Source organism: Amblyomma americanum, chromosome 9, assembly GCF_052857255.1.
Source record: "Amblyomma americanum isolate KBUSLIRL-KWMA chromosome 9, ASM5285725v1, whole genome shotgun sequence".
Classification (NCBI taxonomy): Eukaryota; Metazoa; Arthropoda; class Arachnida; order Ixodida; family Ixodidae; genus Amblyomma; species Amblyomma americanum.
In genome coordinates, this window is record NC_135505.1 from 29,123,878 (window position 1) to 29,149,833 (window position 25,956).

General features: G+C 48.1%; 1 protein-coding gene across 1 annotated transcript in view; it reads left to right on the forward strand.

The window, feature by feature from the left end:
- The first annotated feature begins 4,602 nt into the window (after positions 1-4,602).
- Positions 4,603-25,956, forward strand: part of LOC144103838 (uncharacterized) — a 29,166-nt gene continuing 7,812 nt past the window's right edge. Inside the window, exons 1-2 of the mRNA XM_077636537.1 lie at positions 4,603-5,134; positions 24,550-24,659. Coding sequence (XP_077492663.1) covers positions 4,909-5,134; positions 24,550-24,644 — 321 coding nt within the window. The 5' untranslated portion in view covers positions 4,603-4,908 and the 3' untranslated portion in view covers positions 24,645-24,659. The remainder of the gene's footprint in view (positions 5,135-24,549; positions 24,660-25,956) is intronic.

The window sequence follows — 25,956 nt, forward strand, 5'->3', positions numbered from 1 at the left end:
ATTCAAGGTTTAACAAAGAATATCCTGGAACCATTATCCTATAAATGAAGCCGAATTGGAAATTATTGAAGGAATAGCTGACCATAGTACACCGATGTGCACATTTAAGCTCGACCAGTGCATTACTCGCCTGTCTGCAGTAAAATTTTTTTCAACTTTCATAGTGCAGATGACGCCAGCATACTAACTCATCTGTCGCATGAATTCAATTCCTGTTTAGAAAAAGCTTCTGAGGAATATACAGATGTGAATACGTTGAGGCTATATTTTAAGAGCATCGTCCTGCACAGTGTAACAAACTTTATCCCAATGAGAAAGAAAAAAAACAGCACCTTAAGAATCCATGGATCACACGCGAAGTCATCCAAGCTTAACGGCGCGTAAAACGGCTTCGTAGGGTTAACAAGAATAACCCAAAATTATCCACAGCCTTGAAGTTAAAGTCTGCAGTAATGCAAGTCAAGCAAAAACTAAAAGATTCGAAACAATACTACTGTGCTGTCATTTTACCTAGCTTCCTGACGAATAGCCCACAAAGATTCCGGAAACATCTGCGCAGTACGCAGCCACCGACAACCAAGCTAAGCAAAGAGGAGAAAAGTAAAACGGCAAATCAATACAACGATTTCTTCCAGTCTGTCTTCACGAAAGACAACAATGCACTTCCCCCTCTCCCGCCACCCTGTGCCTCGGTGCTTGACCCGAGGCACAGACACCGGAATAACTGACACCGGCATCCACAATATTCTCCTCAACATTGACCCTAAAAAAGCAAACGGTCCTGACGAAATCCCAAACGAATTTATAAAAAAATGCTCTGGGTGGTGCGGTAGATATCTAGGACATATTTTTCGCAAGTCAATATGAACTGCTAATCTGCTACACGATTGGAAAAAGGCTAAAATAATAGGACCTACAATACGGGAGACACAGATAATGCAGCTAATTCCAGGCCTCTATCACTCACCAGCTCTTCATGCAAAATACTAGCGCATATCATTTTCAAACACATAACAATGTTTCTAGAACGCGAGAGTGTGCTATCGCCCCATCAGCATTGTTTTCGATTGGGCTTATCAGCCACCTCTCAACTAACACAGGTAGTTAATGGCTTTGCTCTTAGTATCAATAATCGTTCTCAATTTGACATGATTTTACTTGACTTATCTAAAGATTTTGATTGCGCTAGTCACACCAAGCTCACTGCAAAACTGGAACAAGCTATTGGAAAGGGAGAAGCTTCCGCTTGGATGACAGATTTTTTTAACAAAGCACGCCCAGTTTGTTCTGTTCGAGCATGCGCCATCAGATGTCGTGCCTGTCATATCTGAAGTACCAGAAGCTCAGTTCTCGGGCCACTGCTATTTCTTATCTTTATTAACGCTATAAGAAATAATATGGCGGGATAAATTAAGCACTTCTCTGATGATTGTGTGATTTATACAGAAATTAACAGCAATAACGACCATCCTTATTTTTTCTGGTAACCTTAACACCCTAGCCGAGTGGCGCTCCAAGTGGCAAATGTTTATTAACGTAAAAAAATCAGTGTCGACGAAGATAACAAGAAAAAAAACTGCCATCTCACTTCAAGTATACTGTTAATAACATGCCTCTTTCGAAGGTCGATCAACATAATTACTTAGGCATAACTTTGACATCAAACCTCAAACGGAAACACACATAACTAATTTTACGATTACTGCACTACGAAAGCTATTTTATCTAAAAAGACGCCTAAAGTTCGCTCCAATGAATACTAAGTTTCTGGCCTGCAAAACATCTGCGAGACCTATTTTAGAATACGCTAACTCAGTTTTGTTTCCTTGCACAGCAACTAACATAGCTAAACTTGAAGGCGTACAAAGAAAAGCCTCAAGCTTTATTCAAAGCAGATATTGTCCTACTGGCTCACCCTCGCGTCTCTCAGCCTGTTCAGGCCTCAGCACAATGATCGACGAGAGCAAAACAAGGTCGACCTCTGTTCTTTTTCAAATTCTGCATCGTCAGAATAAAAGGGATACCACCCAGTACATTTCATACATTTCGTCAACACGAGCATACGCTACCTGAGTATTCTCTTTCTAACGACATATTCAGGTACTAATTTTTTCCTCGCGTAATCCGAGAATGGAATGCACTTCACTCATGATTAACAACGACAAATCCATTATCCAGGTTCGTTTCACAGTTAGAGCTCATCACAAAAGATTATTAAGGTCTTCTAATGTTTGTTCCCGATTATCTTTTAAGCAGCACTCTCAATAAGTAGAACTGATATACCGTTTCTTCTTCACAATATCACGTTAAAATTCCTTTGTCTATGACGTGCACCGCTGTTGCTCATTATATTCTACGTCGTTTTTATTGCATTTTTGTTTTACCTTATCGCTTATATTTTGATGAATTGTGTCGTTTCTCCGTTATTTGTGTCACTCATACATATATTTTTTACGCGAACAAGTAATCATCGTTGCTGCCCTTTTTCGAGGATCTCGGCAGTGTTGTAAAATAAATAAATAAATAAATAAATAAATAAATAAATAAATATTTACGGCCGTTTCGAAAAGCAGTAAAGAAAAGGGAACAATAAGCTAAATTAAATTCACCGTCGCAACCAGGAGTGCTAGTGTTCACGCATGATTCATCGACAGCATCAGCCTGAACATGTGCACTGCGAGAAAAAGGCCTTTCTATATCCCTGCAATTAACCTTGTCCTATAGATTCCAGCCGCGGCCACTGTATCACCGCAAAATTCTTGATCTCATCCGCCCACCTAACTGTCACCCACCCCCTGCTACGGTTACTTTATCTTGGAATCCACTCCGTTACCCTCAAGGACCAGCGCTTATCTTGTCTTCGCAGTACATGCCCTGCCCAAGCCCATTTCTTTCTCTTGATTTCGACTAGGATGTCATTAACCCGTGTTTGTTCCCTCACCCACTCTGCCCGCTTCCGGTCTCTTATTGTTATACCCATCACTTTCCTTTAAATAGTGTACTGCGTTATCCTCACTCAATAAGTGTAGCGCTTTAAAAGTGCATTAAATGAACTGTACGTGCAGCGTCGACTTCGGTTAGATTATGTAAAGACTCCATTCTTCTGGTCGTGTGGCCGCACGTGCAGTTCAATTCAGTGTGTTCGATTTCAGTTAATTCACGATTTTCATCAATTGAAATGCACTCCCGCCGCACCGTCGCTCCCCAAATTGCTGCTAATAGATAATTTCCGAACAATTTTATGCGTGTAAAAGAAGATAATGCAGTGCGAATCATATAATTACTTACACTGGAATAATTCGATCGCGTCTAGCAAACACTGTTCTCTAGTCCTGAAAGTGCGAAAAGAGATTTGTGCCTTCTGCCGTTGGGCAACCGCTGCCAGAGAACCGTGTCCTCTTAAACACCGCGCTCTGCTAGTACGGCACCCGCTGCAAACGGGCAGATACGGACGAGGGCGCCCATGGAACCGGGCCTAAGCGACCATGGGTGATGCGAAAAGTCGGCATCGTCACTGCGAATCCAAAAGCTCTGCGGGTAACTTTACCACTACTTGTACAAAGCAATCAGGGAAAGGTTCTCTTTGCTCTCTTAGCTTGAGATGCGTTAACATAGCTGTCACAAACAGCGAAGTGCTTCTTAAATTGCAAAGGCAAAATAGAACTTGAGTTTGCTACTGGTATGTGAATCAACAGATTGTTTTCACTGCAGTAATTTGAAGTTTTTCGGAGATGTGCCCATTTCTGCGCACCATTTATATTCGCTGAATATTCAAGGAATATTTAAAATTCTAAACGGGGCAGGTACAGAATTTTGAAAGGCCAAAGAAGATCGATTTAAAGCAAAGGTAATGGTTTGTACAGCCTCTACCTTTCATGGTGTGGACCATCACAGCATTATTTCTTTTCCTTACGCCGTGTGCCGTATCAGGCTAGCGTATCATGACCATGGCCTGCATCGCGGGTCTTTATCTTCAAATACATCCGCAGTTGCTCTGCCCGTTTTTTACTGTCCCTACTTTTTATTATGTGGAAAAAAAAAAGTTACGCAACAAAACGCAGCGAGGAGGTAACATAATGCAGCCAGTTTCGTAAAAGCTGCATTGCAATGGACTGAATGTATTACGCAGTCGTTGTCTTGATAAAACTAGGTTGTTTAGCGCCTTTTCAAAGCGTACTTTGGAGGCTTCAGCATTTTGAACCAGTGAGCTAATGCTAACGTGCGCCTCAAAACTATATGATTAAGCCAGAAATCTCAGAACATTTACCTTTTTACTATTAACTTAACTTTTTTACTATTTAACTTAAAGCCTGCGCAAAATGTAACCCTGGTGCAAACGAAATGTTTCTCGCAGCCAATGACGGTTGAAAGTCCTCTTTTGCATTGACAACCGAATAGCATGAAAAATATTTTTCTTTTCATGGGCAGCAGCGCTGCGATTCCAGGAGAGCGCCGGGCCAGCCAGTTAGCTGGAGCGTCGCGCGCAAGGGACGATTTTTGGCGCGCAAATGAACCAGTCGGCTCAGTGCCAGCGGCGTGTTTTCCAGCGGGCGCGCGCGACGCGGCCCGTCCGCGTGTTTTTCAAACTGGCGCGCCACTTTCCTCTCGGAGCAGCGACCGACGGACCGGTTGTGCCGCTTCCTCGTCCTCGATCGGCTGCCGCTCCTCGCCCCCCCTCCCCTTCTCTCTCTAGCGGAGGCCTCTGCGGCAGAGAGAAAGGGAGCGACCAATGGATGCTCGCGACGCGGGCCTTCGAAACCAGCGGCGCCAAACGAATCTGGCAGCTGCCTGGCACTTCGTATCCGTGGCCGCACGCGCCGAGTCTGTTCCCGCAAGCGCTGGTTCTGGGGTCGTCGACGGAGCCCTCATCCGCAACCGGAGCGACAGAAGAGACCGCGTCGTCCGCCAATGATGGGATCGCCGCACGGCAGGGCGTGCCGGCGACTTTTCGACGACGGCGAGGACCGGGGCACCAGACGTCAGCTGGACAAGCTGCAGGAGGAGAGCTCGCGGTCCTGGAACTACGACTTCGCGCGCGACCGGCCGCTCCAGGGGCGATTCCAGTGGCAGAGAGGCGACGACGACAAGCGGCAGCAGCAGCAGCGTCGCTGGGGAGACGCGTCGCCTGGCTCAGGTGAGGAGGCCGCGGAGCGCGCGCGCCGGGCACGTGCGGCAGGTCGTGGGGGGAAGGGACGCGTGACGCCTGCTAGCAGCCCTGCTCCCTCCGAACGGGTTGAGGGGCAAGCGCGCGCTTTTTTAGCTCGGAGCGCACGCTAGCCGGGGCAGTGGTTGGCGCGCTTTTATTTGTTTCTGCTTACTTGCGCGCCCATTGATGTTCTCACTGCTGAATGTATTCGTACAGCACTGCTCGTTATCCCGAGTAGGTACGGCGGCTTTTCAGTCGCTTTTAAGGTACACGTGCAAGCTGCAGGCAGCAAGCGTTGACGCACTTCTCGATATGATAAGGCTGGTCGCCGGGATCTGGTCGCTGCCTCAAACAGAACCAAACTGTAATTGTTGGGGAGACGATTTGACGCCTGTGAAATGCCCGTCATGGGTAATCTATAAACTGCAAGACGAATTTCGCACCCAATGTGAGCAGTTCTTAGCAACGGAACCGGATCGTTTATAAAACGGAAAAAAATGTTACAATGAGCGCGTTTTATCTATGCCGCGGCGCACGTCATAAATGAAACTGGCGCCTGTGATGCATATCGCAGGTTATGGTCTATAACGCCAATAACTGGTCTGTATATGCGGCGATTCGCTGGGAGCACGATACTTAATGAAAGCTATCCTTGCCCATTCGTAGGCACCTTCGGGGACGCATTTGCGAAATGGCAATTGTGTTCCACGCACCAGCTGAAGCTAATTGTGGTGCATGCATGGACTGAATTTTGGGCCGCAACTTCAGAATGGCTCCTCTCAAGGCAGCAAAAAAATCCCCCCAACAGCTTTTTCGACAGCAACATTTGTTGTTTTACTGGCAAAAAGCATCTCCATTCTGGCACCAGTCATCCAACTCGAGCCCGCTGGCTTGCACCATCGAGGAAGTAAACGTGCAGCTCCGGGATTACGGACAAATGTGCTAATAAACGGTCGTTACGTCAGCAGCCATAAACGCGCCATTACTAATGAAGGCTCATGTTTTATCTTTTGGCACGATGCGAAGAAGCCGCATAGCTTCCAAGCAACCCTATTCGCTGACCCCTGTCTCGGCAGTTCAAAACTTTTGTGTGCTGCCGACGGTCCAGAGGCGAGAGAGCCATGCTCACGCCTAGAGGTCAAGTGAAAAAGGCGGGAAGAGCAGCGCGCGGCATCGGTGGCAAAGGCGCCAACCCGTTACGGCCTCGAGAGGAATTTTGGCGGGAAGAAGAAGCGGCTGCCGAAGGAGAAGAGGGGGAGAGAAGCTGTGCGTCCCCTCCTCTCACTGCCGACGCCGGCCGACGTTGGCTGCGTCGGCTGACGGACGCCGCCGCAGTCGCCCGACCGGAATTCAAATGTTGGCCGGATCATAACGCCGCTCGCTTTGCTCGCTCGCAGCATCGGCGGAGCCGCTTTTGTTGCACACACACACACAAAAAAAAAACTTTGTTGAAGAGATGGATTCGTACTCTTGAAGCGCATTTTCTCAGGAAGCGCTTTTGTTGGTTGTTGTGGTTTACTTTGCGAACCCGGTAATTATTTTACAGTACGTCCATCAGCTCTCCGTCTTAATTTCAGCGGTGCAGGATAACAAAGCTATGAACAGTGGGGCAACAAAAGCCGAAGGCGGCGGTGATATTCACCCAAACATGTTATGAAATCCTGAAAACTGTAACACACTGAACGACGAAGCGCCTTAAGATATTTGACATCTTTTACAAGCCGTCTTTTTCAGTGAAGGGGCCATGTGCAGTCGCCGGCCACCCTACCAAAAACTGTTGACTCAGGAAAAATGTTCTGAGCGCTGTCTTGAGACCCTTACGAGGAGGAAGATTCTTCATGATGCAGCCTTTATTAGGCCTCTTCGCAAGACGCTGTTTGAAACTATGGCCGCTGTATTTTGTTCATTTTATTTATTTGGCAATTATGAGCAGCCTGGCAGAGGCATATGACGCCTGCCCGAATTTTAACTTCCCGCCCCACTATGAAGACCTTGGAGCTGTCTTATGATCTCAGCACAATTGATTTTGGGGGATTCCAGCCCACATAACCACAATGTCGTCCTGTAAAAATAAACAGACCTTTACAAACGTCGAGCAGGCTTTCTTGAGTGCTTCTGCTGTATTTAGTTTTCTTTTCACATTTCTAATACCGTCCCTCGTCCCTCTGTCTGCACACTGTCCAGCGTATGTTTCCCTCTCTCAAAGGCAACATCAGCGGATGGCGCTTAAAGATGCAGTCTTTAAGGAGCATTAGTTGTGCCACTCAAAAAAAGTTTATAAATTTTCAGGTTTGCACTCAATCAACGTTGCGGAAAAAAGCTGGAAATTCAGTTATTCCCTCAAAATTCAGCAAAGAGTAATTATATGTTCAGACCTACTAAGATCCAAGCCGCCGCGGTGGCTCAGTGGTTACGGCGCTCGGCTGCTGACCCGAAAGACGCGGGTTCGATCCCGGCCGCGGCGGTCGAATTTCGATGGAGGCGAAATTCTAGAGGCCCGTGTACTGTGCGTTGTCAGTGCACGTTAAAGAACCCCAGGTGGTCGAAATTTCCGGAGCCCTCCACTACGGCGTCTCTCATAGCCTGAGTTGCTTTGGGACGTTAAACCCTATAAACCATAAACCTACTAAGATCCTGCCAGAAATAAAGCGCCAAAACTAGAGTGCGTCATGCACTATTGCGTTCAAAAGTATAGGGGAACAGGTGTATGCAATTTTGTTACAACTTTATTTCTGCGTAAAATAGGTTTGAGCCTTGAGGCTGAATTAAAAGTAACTACGGAGGTGATAGAACGGGAATTGCGTCTTCTCTGGGGTCCCGAGGTCGGCGGTGCAAAAACAAAATGGCCAGGCACTTCTTGTCTTAACTATTTCCTTCGCTTAGCCTCTTAACTTTACCCTAGTGTCACATTTGTCGGTGTTTCGACGCTCACGTCACTGGTGCGGCTAAACAACTAACCTGAACAAAAGGGGTTTATTTCATTTTGCAGCACCATACACATCAGGAACACCCAAAATATACAACACGTTATTACAGGAGTCGCTGCCGTACTGTTTTGAGCCGGGGGCTTGTACTTCTCTTGGCCGTAGAGCCTCACCTTGCTACAAATAAATCGCACTTATTTCCCCAGGCTAGGTACAGAAACAAAATTACCTTCACTGCTCCTTACAGACAACTTGTGAAAGAAAATGACACCCGAGGAAAAGCATGTCCTGAACGATCCATGTAAAAGTAAGACACAGACGCTTTATATCTTCCCAGCATGCGGTTCTTTACCTCATGTCACTGAAGGACAAGACAGGCTATAAGACCTCCCTGTTCAGTTTCTCTTGGTCTCTCTTTTTGCCTCCTCAAATGCCAGCAAGAATTAGTTGCAAGAATCCTCTTTAATTTCCTGACACTGTGACCGCAGGATGTAATCTATATAGTTTTATAGTAAGAAAGAATCTTTACGCAGAGATACTCGAGATAAGTTTCTAAGTGGAACATAACTGAAACCGCAGAAGTTAAGAAAAAAGTAGCGATAACACATTACAAATTTGTCTAAATGTTAGAACTCCGCCACTTAGGTCTAGCCTTTTGTTTTAATTGGGGAAAAAGCTCGGTCACCATTGGCACTATTTTGCTTCCGTTTGACACGTTTCTGTGCTTTTCAGATGCGGAATTTGTTTTGCGTGAGCGTATTTGTTGCGTGCACAGCAAAAAATTAACTCCTGCTTGTCACAAGGAATTCTCAGTGTTTCCCTTCAGATGCAGCAAAAACATCACTCTTGGCGTCCATCTCGTGGGCTATTACTTCCTGAAGTTTGTGGGTGTTTATGCCCGCAGCAATTTTAGTGAACGCAAGAGAACACAAGATAAAGTTGGGCTTCGTTCATTGAGAGGATACCGCAAATTATGATTGTGCAATGAGAAATAACACATCGGAATTCGTCTTAAAACACGGAATCATCATCATCAGCCTGACTACACCCACTACAGGGCAAAGGACTCTCCCACCTATCCTTTGCAAGCTGCGCCCATCCTACGCCTGCAAACTTCCTAATCTCATCCGCCCACCTAACCTTCTGCCGCCCCCTGCTGCGCTTGCCTTCTCTTGGAATCCACTCAGTTACCCTTAAGGACCAGCGGTTATCTTGCCTTCACAATATATTCACTGCCCAAGACCATTTCTTCCTCTTGATTTCGACAATAGGATGTCGTTAACCCGCGTTCGTTCCCTCGCCCACTCTGCTCGCTTCCGGTGCATTAACGTTACACCTATCATTGAAGAGATTTGAATGTTCTTTGCTATATATACCGTACGACACTGTGGCAGGGCGCAAAAACAGATCATACTCTGGTTAATTCGCAAACTTCGCAAGGTCCGGCTAAGAATACTCCAGTCCAAATCATATTGGTCCATATTTTTGTTCTCCGCCATCCTTACACTGTGCAGGCTATACGGCTCCGTCCGACGCATAGAGTACGTGGAAGCTGGCATATATGAAGAAACTTGGTACGTACTAATTGTTGGACCTCTGTTTGGAACCCTGTTATGAGTTGTGGGAGCTTTCCTAAAAGCATAAACCGGAGATACAAGATAAGCTTTCGTGTTTGTTCTATCTAGCAGGATCACACACGTTACTTTTATGAAATAATTACTTCTGGTCGTGCTGGTAACATTTTCCTAATGATAATGCTGTTCACTGATAATGTCAAACTCTGGTCAAATCGGTCTGCAGCTTTCTCATGAAAATGCCCGCGTCCATGGAATCTTCAACTGCTGCACGGCAATCGGTTGCAGCACATTTTGCTCGAGCCGAAATTGAAGGTAACTAAAGAAGCCAATAAGGATTTCACGGTCATCTCATGCGGCTCGGGTATGAGTTCATGTATAGTGTAATACGTGAAATATTCATGCGGCTCAATTTTTTATGAATTTTGGATCTGGGAATTGTATTTCTATATCCAAGAGGCAGAAATCCAACATTTGCAGCGAGTTATTTGTCTCTGACATTTTCGATTATCGCAGAGTTTCAAACTTTGGCAATTTTATTTTTGCACCTCATTAGCCTACTATCCGTAATAGTCAATGCAACTCTGTAAACACCGCCAGTTAGTATGTTTGTGAAGAAAGAAACGAAAGAGCTATTTCATGAAGCCAAATTTTGGGCAGTCATTTATATTTTTATGTGCACTAGCTTTTTCATTTTTTTTCGAAACTGCTTGACTATTTCATGTGTGAGTTTCGCGGCCAGCTTCGTCCGCCTCCTCTACTGCAAAAAAGTATTGTAGAGAATATCGGTTGTGTGATGACCCCCATAATGCGCAGGTCCACACGGGACGGAGAGGCAAAGCGACACCGTATGGCTCAGTTTAAACAAACAGGTATATTCAATAATTACACATGATTAAGATTATACATCAGAGGCTGGGGCGTCCGAGCTTACGTGCCGACGACTTCATGGGGGCGATGGAGTGGCTCCTGAGTTGGGCTCGAGCGGTTGCTGGCAGAAGCTGCACGCCGTCGGGCTTCGGCGCTGAAGGCCCTCTTCGCTAACGATGTCATCCTGAGCGTGTATGCAGTAGAATTTCAATAGTCGTCCGTTTCTTCGAGGATGGTTCACAAACCCTTCCTCTAGTGTCGTTCGGCTTGGAAGATGAACAGGAGGCGAGCTTGTAGATGATGACAGCAGAGCATAATTTTACAACATACATATACAGAGAGTTAAACTGGAAAAAGCAGAACTGAATTTACAAAAGAACAAACTTTGCACTACTTTACTCATCGACCGGGCAGGTTAGTGCCTAAGTAGCATCACATTACATGCTAAGCATGGAGCCCCAGCTCAGACTGGACTGGACTGCATCCGTTTACATGCGCTTTTAAGCACTTGATTAACAAAGGACTAAGGGCGGTCATTTTCAGTGGCCCGCCCAAAGCATCAATTCTCCAATGAAAAATAACATGCGAGATGGGGACAACCCCTTGGGTTGGGCTTAGCCTCGAACCCAGATTCTTGTTAACAATACAAACTAAATAAACAACAAAAACGTCACCACTCTCTCTCAAGTGAGAGTATCCACAGGCTCTCCCTTCGGAGCTAATCCTTGCCTCAGGCATGCATACCGCCACCCACCATCGGTCCGCGTCGTTCGTCAGCAACAGAGGAGGGGGCGAAAGCGCCCTCGATGCTGCCGCGCTACCGACGGCGGGACACAGCTAATAATCATGAAGGGGTTCGTCTGTCGCTCCGGGAAACCAGATTAAGGGTCGCCCCTGTTTTCCCACATTCTTGGCGAGTCTTGCCTGTCCGCCATGACAGGTGTCCGTCACGGCCATCCTGGGAATGCGCTTTTGTCCACTTGCGCCTGTCTTTCCACATTCTTGGCGAGTACTGCCTGTCTGTCTGACAGGTGTCCGTCACGGCCCTTCTGGGAATGCGCTTTTGTTCACGAGGCACCGCGGGAAGCTGTGGGTGCCTTCCCGGCGATAGCCCACGTCGTAAGGGGGTGGGGGGTCCGTGCGTCAAGCGACAATTTTCGTTCCCGGTATGTACTCGGGGCTCTCGCTTATACTGGGGAGCGGTTTCCGCGTGTGCCGGCGTCCTGCTTTCTGCAAAGGTATGCAGCTGGAAAAGAGGGGCGGCCTTAAGCCCCAACTCGATGCACACACAAGGAATGTACCTCGTAGCACACAAGGAATGTCACAGTTGCTTGTTTTCTTAGGCTGCATTGAATTTCTTAAAATTTCGAGCATCAACCAACGCGATGTACGGATGAAAACTGGTCGTGTGACAACCTGTGAATGACGTCTTTGTTTGAATGGAAATAATTTTATTTCTGTCGTAGCAGTATTGTCATAACGATGTCGCTTGTGTGCATCTGATAAATGTAGTCTCAGTATATTCAGGGTGATCCTCTGAACTCCTGTTTGCGCGCAGCGTTCTGCAATCCTTTTGTGCCCTATAAAAATATGAGTTATCAAGCGCAAAAAGAAAAACAAAAATGGAGGAGACATTTAAGCTCCGCCTTAACGGCATGCCGCGATAGCGTTACTGCGCTAATGTAGAATTTGTAATTCTCATCTCAGATCGCTCCTGGCGCAGTCGTGCAGCGGTTAAGCGATTATGGCACAAAAGTCGCTCTTCCCGGGTAATCTCTCGCGGCCAATCATTAATTTAACTGCCGCCTGCGACGGTGGTCAGTTTGCTCACATTCCACTGGGCAGGTCGTGATGACGCATCAAGGTCACGTGACCTAGGCGAGGCTTCAAACGGTCGCCGACATGTGGGTACTACTAACGCTATCACGTTAAAAGCAACGCATAAAGCGCTGCCTGATGTCATAGCGCACATGCTGTTTCCTGCACAAGTGCAGATCTCGTATCGCTTTCATAGCAATGAGCGCCGGAATGTTCACCGCGGGAATCTGCAATTCTCTTGAACCTGCGCTTTTCTTCCTCTCAACGGCCGGCATATCCCGGCACACGCAATGCAAGGAAAGGGTAGAGAACTGCAAAAACACAGGTTGCTGAGGGCGGCTTCCTTCGCTTACTGGTTACTTTCTGCACACCCCGAGAGAAGCCGACGCTGGTGATCCTTTAGCTTCCCGGGCGCAATGAAAAGCTCCGCTTGTACGTACGTACACGCCACGGCTGGCTGACCCTGAATGCGCGGCTGCCCTGCATGGCTGCGCCGATGACGACGCGCGCCGCCGAAGCATCGCAGCGCGCTGACCGGCGAGTGACCCCTCCTCTCTCTGGCGAAACTACTGGGCACGCTTGCCCCCATCCGTGGGCTCGATGGCCCCCCGGCGGACGTTGACTCTTCGGCCGCTACGGGGCCAACGCCGCCGCTTACCGTATACTCACCTCGCCCAGCGGGTTGTTTCCCTCGCGCGGAAATGTCGCGAGCATTGCCCCGAGCTTTGAGGGCCTCCATCAACCTTCCTTCCCCTCTTCCCTCCACCACTATCCAAGAGGCGAGCGTACCAGAGTAGAACACGCCCCTCCATTGCCCCCCCCCCCCCCCCTCCCTCCGCGCTCGTCACCCGGTTCGGGCGGGCTTGCGCTAGCCCCTGCCAGCCTGCTTGCATTTGAAGGGTGCATCCAGCAGAGGGGTCGTGAGCACTCCCCCCTGCTCCATCCCTTCCGTGCTCCCGCATGCTTTCTGGCCGCTGTCGAAGAAGGGGCCAAGGAACCACTGCGAAGAACGACGACCCGCCGCCTCTTGTTTACAAACACGGCTGCGCCCCGCCGTGGTGCCGGGATGGTTAGCACGACCGTCGTCGGGTGGTTTCTGCACGAGGTCACGAGGCCGGTCATCTGCTACGCAGGTGTCGGCGAATATGAGAGAGAATGAGGCGTGGAAGATGAGGCCTCAAAGTGGGAAGCGTTTGCCCATCGTCTAGAGGGACGCGGTCATGCGGGTGCTGCCTTGCAGTTCTTGCTGGCACTTTCGCCGCTGGTGGTTCTCTGCCTGTGTCGGTAAGCCGGGACCACGTAGCGATGTGTGTTTCAAAGCTCTAGCTGGTTTGTGAGCTTGCTCAGAATACTTTCCGGGCATTGTCCAAAACCGCTACGTTCAAGTTCCTACGGAGTAGAAGGGTACCTAGATGGTGCATGAGCCACGACGAATGCGGACCGTCAGTGTGACGCTGTTCAGTATATGCATCGACCGTGGTAATGTGATCTGGCTAGCCTTTTTTTGGCAGCACTTATAAGGGTTGAGGTAGAAGTGGGCTCCAGCACTACTGTCTATGCCACTACGCTGTGAAGGGGAGCGGGACGTTTTGCGGCCACTCCTCCTGTAAGTGTTATGAGGCCTGGGTGAAGGTTTGCTCGCACAGCATTAAACTTATCGGGCTATCACTGTTACAAAGCCGGCTGCCTGTCCTACTCGAACGATATGAAACAATCACTGCGTTACTTCTTCCTGCTTCAGATTATCGCACTTGTGTCTATGCGGGGCAGCTCTGCTCCTTTTGACTGTCTTACTTTGCTTGTGACATTTCTCCGATGAGAGCTACTTTTTCTAATTGACTTTCTCCATCAGATCTCTCCATATCTCGTTTAGACGGCCCGGTGCCCTCTTTCCGTCGGTGTCGATCTCTAGCACCCTTCCGCAAATCGAAGCCAAGAGGATATGAAACAACATTCGTGTATTAATTTTTTTGTGTGTGTGTTTCCGTTTCAGTTTTTCAATCGCTCTCAAGAATATAAATGCATACGTTACGCCCCTAGCTTAATGGGAAATGGCCAGGGCGATCGAGTGTATACTCCTGAAGCTAGCCATCATTCTATTACAGCTTTTTTCGCGACAACCGATAGCAAATTATTTTGTATGGTCGCGCAGCCTTCCAGCAACCGGTTTTAACGCGGAAGTTGGTGATCACGTCCCCGCGCTTCTCCTGGGCAGCGCGCATGGCCGACCTGGGTCAGAGGCCTAAGCGAGTATATGTAACTGTTGCGCTTCGTGCATTCCCTTCGAGTCAGAGCCATGTGTGACGCCAAAAGAAAGAACATCTGGCTACAGGGCTGTGCCAACGAGTGCCGGGTTGGCTGGTATCCAAGGAGGCCGTTTGCTTCGCTTGCTGTAATATATGTGGTGTTTTTTTTTTTTTCGTTCGCTGGACGTTCCCTTTGCTACGCAGTATGGCACCACTTCCGGATATAGTTGCGTTCCAGGAATGAAATGGACGGATTTGTCCATAGTTGTAAGAACCTTCTTTGAAGGTATACAAGGGCGAGGACACGTCCCGATGTCGTCCGGCGAGCGCTCTTGCGCATTGATTGATGGGGCCTGAATATACTGCAAGCCATATTGCAGAGATTGTTGTCATTGATTTGTGTCGCTGGCTACGGAATATGTTTGTTATGCTGTGAAACCTATACTCTTACTTAGTTTAGTTTTAAACGTGTTAGGGTATGAGGAACGCCTTAGTGAAGGGCTCCGGAAATTTCGACCACCTGGGTTTCTACAACGTGCACTTACAACGCACAGCACACAGACCTCTATAGCATTTCTTCTCCATCGAAACGTGACTGCCGCAACCGGGATCTAACCCGCGTCTTTCTTGTCAGCAGTGGAGCAGCATAACCACTCAGCCACCGCAGCGGCTTCCTATAATTTCACTCGACGCAAGATGCGTTAGCATCGCAAGATGAGGCATCCCTTACTGCAGCTTCGTGCTTTTTACACAATAGCCTAAACGAAATGCAACTGATCACTTACAAACGTGCATTTCGAAGTTTAACGCTAAAAAGTGTAGTAATTCTACATGGTTCAAAAACAGACGCTGACTAGAGATAAGTAAATAAATATTGGTTTCTTCGAACGTTGTTTGGTAGGCTGCGAGCAAAATGCCTTTTTTTGTCCTTCCTCTGCGCGCCCTCGCACTGTGACCCAGAAATACTCCCTCCAACTCGCAAACATATGTTGGACTGTGTTGCACGAGGAGCACCGCGTTCGAGCTGGCCAGCGTACTCTCGCAGTGCTAAGGGTCCCTTTGCATGATTGCGCTCAGCTTGACGTCCTGGGCGTTTCCTTGTTTTTGTTTGGAGGGAAGTGGAGCGGAGGAGGTGATATTCCATTCGGAGTAGAGCCCAGCGTTTAGAACACAAAGTGCTCGGTTTTCAAAGGAACGTAAAGAACAGAAAGGAATACCTGAGTACTGCAAGGCCGGTGACCCTGCCTGGTCGTCTGGCTTGCAGCCGTGACGCACGCTATCATCCAGCAATACCGTTTGTTGGGCGAGCGCTGTTCAGCGCTTGTTATCGCGTTGCGTGCTATAGAGCCGTTGCCATCAGAGCCGTCTACACACATGTAACCTAACAGCGCATACGGAAGGCATGCGCGTTTACTGGGGTACGAGCACGTGCTGACATCAAGGCTGGATGCGGTTTATGATGTTTCGTCTAGCGCACGTACTGACACGGTGTCCACTATATAAGCACGAAATCAGCAGCTCTTCTGTATGAAAGGTGAAGTATGTCAACTCCCCGATCAGTTCGGTCGGCCTTCTGCGTCTTTGTAAGGCGAATTCCACGCATGAAAAAGCGGAATTTCTTCAGGCGATCGACTTCAAATCCGCTCCCTGCGGAGTTATGTTATTTTATTCGCGTAACTAAAGACAACGTGTCGCAAATTCACTGCTAGCACTTTGGTGCAGTTCAGGTGCACTGCTTGAGTCTCCCCGCCGTCAGACCTACACGTTTCAGGCTTCCGGCCCTGTCTCTGTTCCGGTCTCTCCTACTCAGGCGCAGGTAGGCCGTCCAGTGGGCTCTCTCGTGCACGACCCAGCCGTAACTGTTCCGCTTCCGCGAACCCCTGTGTACGGGCTCGCAGTTTCCCATGGAGCGCAGGTTGCGTCACTGGCGCCTTTCGTGATCGTGACTTCCCGGTCGCCTCGCGACGGGCAGAAGGCGTGGCAGCAATAACAGCCCGCCTGGAGGATGTTCTGCTCGTGGCCGCCGATGAAGCAGTCGCGCCCACGCTCTTGCGTCGCCTTCCCCGAATCTTCTCCGTCTTGCGGGGCCCTTCGCGGAAGACGCCCCGCTCTCGTGGGAGGCCCTCGCGACGGGAGCAGTCTCGACGCTGGGACGAGACGCTCGTCTGAGCCCTCAAGCGCTGTGCTTTGTTCTGCCCTAAGCGGAAGAAAATAGCATTACTTAGAAATATATTTCCTTCTTTATCGCTCGTGATAGTTGCTTGATTACGATGTCTGCACCTAAAAGGTTGTCAATGGAATACACACCTCTGTAGGGGGTCACTGAACTGCGCTTGATCAAGAGTTATATTTTTTAAAGAGCACATTTTTACCACAAAGAGCGCAGAAACACTGCAGTAGAGCTTACAAATCTTAGCTTGCTCATTCATAAGCGATCCCTACGCGCTCCAGTGCATCATGGACTTTGGTGTTGGGTGCGCCCAGGGTCATCGGACCAAATACCGGCCGCAGTGGCCGCGGTACTATGAAGGCGAATGATAACGTATAGCGATGTGCCGTGCGTTGGGAATCGAAGCTAAAGAAGCCCACGTATTGCTATGGGGTCCTCCACTACGTCGTCCCTCATAGGCTAACTACAGCTTCAAGGTTTTAAATGAGTATAGACACCTAACTTTTTGGTGCGTGTTTTCGTGCTTGTAATGATGCGTCAGGCATTATTGTACATGCATTACTACGTGGTGTACTCCTACGGACTTATAATAACTATAATAACTTATAACTTAATAACTTATAGTAGCCGCCGCGGTGGCTGAGTGGTTATGGCGCTCGGCTGCCGGCCCGAAAGACGCGGGTTCGATCCCGGCCGCGGCGGTCGAATTTCGATGGAGGCGAAATTCGGCAGGCCCGTGTACTGTGCGATGTCAGTGCACGTTAAAGAACCCCAGGTGGTCGAAATTTCCGGAGCCCTTCACTACGGCGTCTCTCATAGCCTGAGTTGCTTTGGGACGTTAAACCGCTACAAACCAAACCAAACCAATAACTTATAGCTTAAATTATAACTAAATAACTTATAATCGAACTCGTTCTGTTTCGGTTTGAACAGTCGAATGATGGCTTTGACGTCACACTGTGGTTATACGTCACGTGAGGCAGGCAAAACCTGCAATATAATCGCTGCTTCTGCATTCGTTGTCATTCCGCCTCTCGAGGAAGGCTGGCTTGAGTACAGTAATGAAATGAAACGATGAGACAGTGATTATATCGACGTCTTTCCATGCCTCACTGACATATAACCACACTTCGACGTCACAGCAGTCGTTCGGCTGTTGAACCCTAAACAGCATGACAGAAAAATTCCATTAAAATTATTTAGTGCTCGTAGGCGAATACCACATAGTGACTCATGCATAGTAATGCCATCCGCATCACTGTAGGGCAGATAACGTGGCATCATAATTAGGTGTCTATACTCTTTTAAACACCACATACCATGCCATTGCGCACCGTATCATACCATACCAATTCAATCTCCTGATGCCTTCTTAAAGTTACTTTTGCGACAGATCTATATGCTTCATAAAGGAAGTAAAGGCACCCTTTCCTTTCTCCGTGTGTTATTGGTCAAAGTGAAGCAAACTTCCTTTCTAATTATTCCTCTGTAGCGCATGCGCGAACACGCTAAATTCACGCACCATATAAAGTCGCAAATGGCAGCGTTTTCGTAATTTCTTTAGGGACGTTTTAAGGCGTTTTCGTAATTGTCCTTCTGCTTTATATTTCTCGAAGCGCAAAGTAAACCCGGCATTCAGGGTTTATTGATCATAATTTCGCGTTTACTCCATTCAAGGGAAAGCGGCTTATGAGAGAAAGGTTGAATTCTTGACTATTCTTTAGCGGTCGCGCAAGAACTGTTTCCATAGTTAATGTATTCGAGTACAAGCTTCGAAAAGGTCTCGTTTTGATGTCCAGATATAACAAGAGGATTTCGCCTTTCATGCAACGTGAATCGGTGGGCTCATTTCTTCGTATTCAAAACACCTTTTGTACATACGGGGAACCCCAACGCCTGACTTATCGCAATTCCTTCTTGAAAAAGCTTCATTTTTCTTTCAGCAAATCCTTAAAAACTATGCGAACGAAAGCTTAGGACAAAGCTTGATATTCTTCGGAAGCCTCATCCTTGGACCAGTTGAGGGTGCTGCAGACGAAAATACTCCAGTCGTACCTGCTATCACTGGGGTCTCGCGCATTTTTGTGCATTACACAGCAGGGCTGAGGACTATGTATGCACCCAGCAATGAGGAGTACTACGCTCACTAACCTCGGCTTTCCGAATGAGACTATAAATGAAATTATATATTAAAAGGACCAAGTAGAGACAAATCATAATTAGTAGATATTTCGCCCAGGCTGCGCCTCTGCGAAAAAAAGAGGCCGTATTTTAAGCTAAACATACGGTACGCTCATATATGATAAGATTTCTCGTACTAGTAGGTATCAGAAACAACTAATTTAGCAACACAGTGTCATCACTGCATGACATCGAGTACGGAAGGATTTGTAGGACGGGACATTCAGATGAAACAAAGCAAGCCGTAATTCTGAGCGCTTCGTAGCATATCGAGGTTCGTGTGCATGAGCCCCCTTTCCGAAAATGAAGGAAACGAGATGCTTGCCTAATTTTGCTTTAATGCGCCAATAAACACAGTGCACTGATTCTTAAGAAAATCGAAGAACTGAGATTAATTACAGACGACTAAGATCGCAAAAAAGCAGGAAGTTTGTCACATATGGTGTACTGCATCCTACTAGATGTGGCAGGTTGTGAAAAAAAAAAAAAACCTCTCCGGAGATGCGGTAATGCTTTCGGGTTCTCAGATGTGTTGGTGCAGTGGTTATCGATGCATGAAATACTGCCTAAATTGCTGGCGGCACAGCTTATCTTCTCTTGCGTCTCTCATTCCGTCCGGCGCCAACTCCGCACCGAAACGCAGCGTCGTTCGGCTTGTCGCCAGATGAGTGCGCCCAGTTTCTCCTTGGTGAGGAGAAAGGCACCCGCACTGCTCTCTTTCGCAGGGAGAGGGCATACGAAGGAGGAGGCGGCCTGGTTGTGGCAATGTGCAGGGCATGCTCCTTTCCCGCGGTGGGCTGGGTCGGGAGGGCGAGCGGTTGAAAATGTAGCTACCGTGCAGACCAACCGAGGCGATCTTATCCGAGTGGGCGCGTTCCCGTCGCGTGCTGCCGTGGCGGAGAGGAGGAGAAAGCAAGAAGCAAAGCGCGTTGCGGAGGGAGAGGGTGTGTGCGCACCGCGTGGCAGTGACGTGAGCATGACGCGTCCCGGGGACTCCCGGGGAAAGCCGGGTGCACCGACCGGTTGGTGGATGGCTGGCTGCACCGCTGTGTACAAAACACGGCCTTGCCACGGCGCTGCCGCTCTAGCCGCAAACCGAATCTTCGGCTTGCACTGCCCGCGTGCGGCAACCAGTTGGACAGACGTCGCTCTGCGTGGTCTCCTGGACCGCACGGCGCGCTTTCCTAACAGCGCACAATTTCCCGCCAGAACTTGTCACTCTGCACTTCCCCTACCGTGTCGATTAGCGAAGTGGCTCACATTGCACAGCAATAACTCACCGTTTGCATTCACCAAAAGCGTGTCCAGAAAAACTTCTCAGTCCTGAGGTTCCAAGACACGCCTTTCATCTTTGTGAGAGTTGGATATGGGGCAATGCGCGACCTAGTAGGAGCGATATCCGTCATACCAACTGTAGCCTATATGCATGATTATAAAAACAACTGCAGGTAGCCGCTGGAAACATGAGTGCTGCTAGTGTTACTCGCGTCAAAAACATGAACACTGGGCCGGTCGTGGTAAAGCGATCGGGAGCAGGCTGGCAACCTCAGGAAGAAGGATGCGAGGCGTGCCTACACCTGGAAATAGACGGTAGAAAAGAATTAAAAAAGGCGATAAGAGGTAAAAAGTACAAGGCTGCTTGCACCGGCAAATTCTTTTCCTGTGAAGATTCATATACTCAACAAGCGGCACTGGAATTTCGAATGAGTGGCGTTTCTGGAAAATTCTCGACGCCATGACGCCATTCATAATTAAGCCGATTACGTAGTAGCTTCTTTGATTTACGCATTTGTGCAAAGCAGCCTACTGTGCTCAATGGCGTATTGTAGCATGCGATGCGCCCTTATCAGTAAGTCGTGGTTTACGTCTTGAAGATCTTGAATCGGTACGCGCGTGACGCCATAGATAAAACAGAAGGTCGCTAAATTATGCAGGGTCCATTTTCACTGATATTTGTTCAAATCACGCAGTGTCAGAAGCTTTGGGTTCATCGGCACTCAACTTGAAGCATTATATTTCGGCAAGCGGTTTGTGCGTTGGAGCGTTTTGACCAGCGCGGAGCATGAGAGATAAAGAGAACTCGACCTATGTAGATACGAATTTAAGCTAGTCCGCCATTTCTTACTACCAGAAAGCGCCTACCAGAGTGTGATTTCTACGAGTATGTTCTTTTCTCTTAATTCACAAAAGTTCGTACCAGTACTGTAGGAAACATAGAAGTGTCACCACTTCAGGAACATGAGAGGCACATTAGTGTTGCTGAGCTTTCTTTTTTCGCCATCCTTGAAAACAAACACTGCTATGGCTCTTGTTCTTTATTAACGAATTGATTATTGTGTGGTGCAACATTCTCACCATTTAAATGCGTGCGAAATCGTTCCGTTCAGCTGTTTCTGATAATTACACATGCCGCTGTAAAAAAAAAAAAAGCCGATTCGTGTGGAAAGCGTTCAGAGACGAATATCTATGACGCGCAAGAAAAGTCTCCTAAATGTTCCGCAGGCAGCAAGGTCACCGAATATCATAGAGGGACGCTCTTTACAGCTACTGTGCTACAAAGACATTTTTGTTGAAAATATTTCGTTTTGGAGCAGCCATCTCTTTAGCCCCAGTGCTGCTGTTTACATTTCATGCTGCGCACTCAAACGCAGGCACACAAGTGCTTATTGTTGCAAAGGACGTGAGTGTTCAGCGCCTAATCTAGTTCTGTGCCAACTTATGTTGTTATTGCTGCTACAGTCAACAATGCACCAAAACTAATTCGACTTGTTTGCTCTCCCGCAATGAAAAGTTGGGGCTACTGAAGTGTAACTAAGGAAGAGATCACCACAAAGAAGAAGAGCAGCACATTTTAAACCTACCATTTAACTACTTTTACCTATAGAACCCAATTTAGGAGGCTTGACTACGAATTATGCGACTGCAAACATCGTGGCTCAAATGTAGTCAGCGTCAGGCACTTTGAGGTTGGATCTCGTCACTTTCGTCTGGTCAACCTGTCTCATGTGCCTGTAAAGGGCGGCGCAATGCTGCGGATAAACTGTGCATGCAGTTAAAAAATAGCGGCAGGTACCAATTCCCTGCCTCACGCATAAAATCAGCGGCATTGTAGTCAGCATCTTCTCCTTGACCGGCGCATCACGTCAACGCAGACAGGCATGAGCAACGGTTGCCTGTGGAGGCTCGACTTTTCACCAGCCTTGAAAGGGCGCATGCTGTGCAGATCCGTGTCGCGATCTTCGCGCTAATAGTCAGCGCGCAGTTATCTTCCACCTCTGTCTTCTCTATGAGCGCTTATCTTTCGCCGTTTCGCTGGCGAAGTCAGGTCCTCATCAAGCGGACAGAAGGAGCGACTCGCCCGGAGGACAAACCCCCGCGGGGCACACAGCAAGCGACGAACAGCCAGCAGAAGCAGCGGGCTGCTGGGTCCACGTGATGGGCACATGGCTTGGGCGAGTAACACGCGCCGGGCGGAGGAAAGCTTGGCGGGATGGAGAAAGAGGGTGCCAGTGTTGAGTTAGTGCAGCCCCCCCACCCGCTGCTGCACCAAGAGCGCAGAACACGACGACGCAAAAACTAATAACGCAACGAGGAAGCAGAAGGCGGGTATGAGGAGGAGAGGGCGAAGTGTGTGCAAGAGGCGCGCACAGGTGCGACGTCTCATGCTCACGCCGTCGCCCGGCTGACGAGGGGCAGGGAGGGGGAGTCGCGTCGTCTTGCAGGAGTCGTTGCTGAAGAGCGAGAGTACGGAGAACTAGAGAAGAGGAGGAGGAGAGAGCGGAGGGGAGTAGACAGGTTTGCCGGAGTAGGGGCGACCGTTGGCTGCGTCCCCGACGGGAAGGCCTCCTCTCGGCGGCCGCGCTCTTCTAATGACGGGTCCGCCGCCCGCGCCAACCGGTCCTACTGTGGCTGGTGGGACGCCGCAGAGAGAACGGGCTCTCAGTGCGAGAAGAGGCTGGGCGCCCCGCATTCGCCGCTCAGCTGCGGCTTTCCAGGCGCTGCGGCTCTTTCCCCCTCCGGCTGAAGCCGATGATGCAGCGATCAGCTGCGCCCGACAGTGTCCTCTCCATCGCAACCTTCGGCCTCCTCCCCTAACGCTCTTGTGTAAGCAGCAGGGGGGGGGGGGGGGGGGGGGGGGGGGGGCTTCTTTGCACTCATCGCGGGTTCCAGGACCGAAAGCAATGATGGGGGCCCCTGAGACACAGTAATGATTCGCAGGGGTTGCGGCTAACGCAGGGTTATTAGGCAGAAAACGTCGTCGTTGTCCCTATTGACTTTTACTAAGAACCAGAGAACTGCAAGCAAGGGTTTATTCGTTACTTTGATAGCATTAAAAAAAAAACGAAAACACTGCGCTTCTAGGAGACATAGAGTGACTGCCATGTCCTTGGTATATCTTGGTCGGTAATCGGCACAACTGGATGTCATTGAACCAGAGCTTTTTTCTCCTTTGTTTCTTTTTGTAGTCAGCAACCCACTGATCCTGATACCCGTATCAGAGGCATTGCCGGGAACCTTGTCGGCTTCTATGCAAAGCGCCATGTGTGTTTTTAATGCGTTTTCTTACCAATAGTCGCCAATATTTTGTAGTGTCGGCCTGGGCAGCCGCAAGACTTGTGCGTCAACACTTAGAATGACATGACGAATTATGAATGACGAATGACGCTTTTTTCTAGCGGGGTGGGTTTATATAGGGAACAATCACGAGACAATTACAAAGCGAATAACAAGTACACATCTACATAAACAAGCCCAAATTCAACCCAATAAACATAAAATGAAACCAAAACTCAGGACCCAACAATGTCCACCAATCTTCATCCGCGCGCAAAGTATCTGTTCAACGCGCATGTTAAACGAACCTCAGTCCGGGTATGTGCAATCTGACTCCATTCTTACTCTACTCCCATGTATCTGATGCAGCTCATGTTACACCGTGTATACCGGCTAGACCTGTCCGTACGAGATGCAGCAAAGTTTCTTAAGGAGGATCATTTTGTTCTTGCGGCGCACTGCAGGTTGCAGCATTGGTGCTGACTGTACTGTGCAGCAGCATCAGGATGCAGCTTGCATCGCAGCTGCCCGTATGAACTGCAAGTTGCATGGTGGTATATGCCGCAAGGCTCGACTGATTCAAAACAGGCTGATGCGTTGGACACATGCCTCCTACTCATTTCCATTGTGTTTTTGCCGTGCACTCACGTGATGAAGATCGCCTTAGCGAGTTCCGCGCTTCATGGCAGAATCATCAGGCAATGTTCTGGCAGTGGAATCTGAAGACAGCTCTCCAAGGAAAGCCCTTCAATTCACGTATGCTGACCACAGAAAGCTAGGAGAGCCACTATCGCCCACTTCTGCAAAATCAGACTGTGGTAGCATATCAGAGTTTGCTTAGTTATAATGCCCTTGATTTGAATAAAGAGATTGTTCCCGTTTCATTCGTGTAATGTCACAGAACAAGAATAAAAGCGTACGGAGATTTTTTTTTCCTTATGTCTGCTGCAGTTTACCAGCGTTTGATATTTTTTCTCTGTATTTACTCCGTGTTCAGAGCACTGTGCTGCTTTCTCAAAGTGCTCTGGCGTCTTCCACTAAAAGCATTAAATCTTGCTCATTCCAGATTCCCACAGGCAGAAAGACAAGAGCTGTTCTTTCAAAGGAAGATGCGACGACGTGATTGGCCGCTCGGAGATGACGGGAAGGACGCCTTACTGATTGCCACGGAAATCTGTGAGTGCACACTTCCTTGTTGCACCCGCAAGCCGCACTCTTTTTGGTGGCAAGAAATGCGCCTCACACGCGCTCATTGGTCTACCGCTTTTATCTATGCTGATCTTGGGAGAAGAATCCTCATTATTCACTTCATTATTATCACTCACTTTTTTACTGCTGACTACTTGGAAAACCTGTTGGTCTTAGTGTGTGCAGTGAATTGTTTTCACCAAGATAGGATGATTTCTTCTGCACAACTTCTTTTCCTAAAAAGAAAAAAATCATGTTGCCCTTTTTCTACGAGGTTATGCAAATCATATGGCAATGTGTGTAGGGTACCTGTAGCCGGCCACAGATCCGCATAATCATTTCGTTGCGATTTTTATTTTCTTATTCTTCCTGGTAAAATATGCTGTCATGAACACAGAGATGCACCAAGCCCTCAACAATGCCATATGCTAATGACCAACCATGCAGTTGATTATTTTCAATTGGGCCACTTAATATTTCTGAGTAAACTTTTGGGCAAAACGGAATCCACAGAATCCCTGCCGACACCCGCTAAAATAGGAAAGGGCATCTATAAAACAGCAGCAACGCCGTCACCTGTAATGAAGACCAATTCATTGTCACCAGATGCATAAAGAGTTTTCACACCTGCATGGCTGGCGGTCCGTTAAGCTATTTGCATTATTTTGTACGGGGAAAACCTTCAGTAAATTAAGAACAATTTCACATTTCAATACCTATTCAACATTCGTGACGAGGGTATAGGAGCGCTTCTTACACTCATACAGCATGATCTATGATATCGCTAACTCTCGAGTTCAGTCACGACCAAACCCTACTCGGCGCTATTGGACAGCACTGTGCTCACATGTGGCTAACGGACAAAGTCGAAGGCATAGTGTGCTAATGGGAAAACAGAAGCATGCTGCACAGGCAGTAATACTTAAAGGTGCGCAAAGGAATTTTAATTTTTACAAGCCGTGCCTCTTTTAATAATAACGCCACTCGTGCTCACAGAGATGTTAAAAATGTGTGAATTCAAATAGAATTCCAAACAACCTGAACAGATAGATATATTTTCCCACCACAGCCACAATTAGGTAAACAAAAACATAAAATAATGAGAAAGGAAGAGTACTTCAGTAGAGTTAGTTCTTGGGCTAGTTGGTATTCTTGATTGAAGCTCATATATTTTTTCTGCGTAACGGCACACAGCAAAAGAAAAAAAGGACGAACACAGCGCTGACTGACAACTGTTTATTCAGAGACATGCACACAGCTTAAATACTCTCAGACTAGCGCAGGC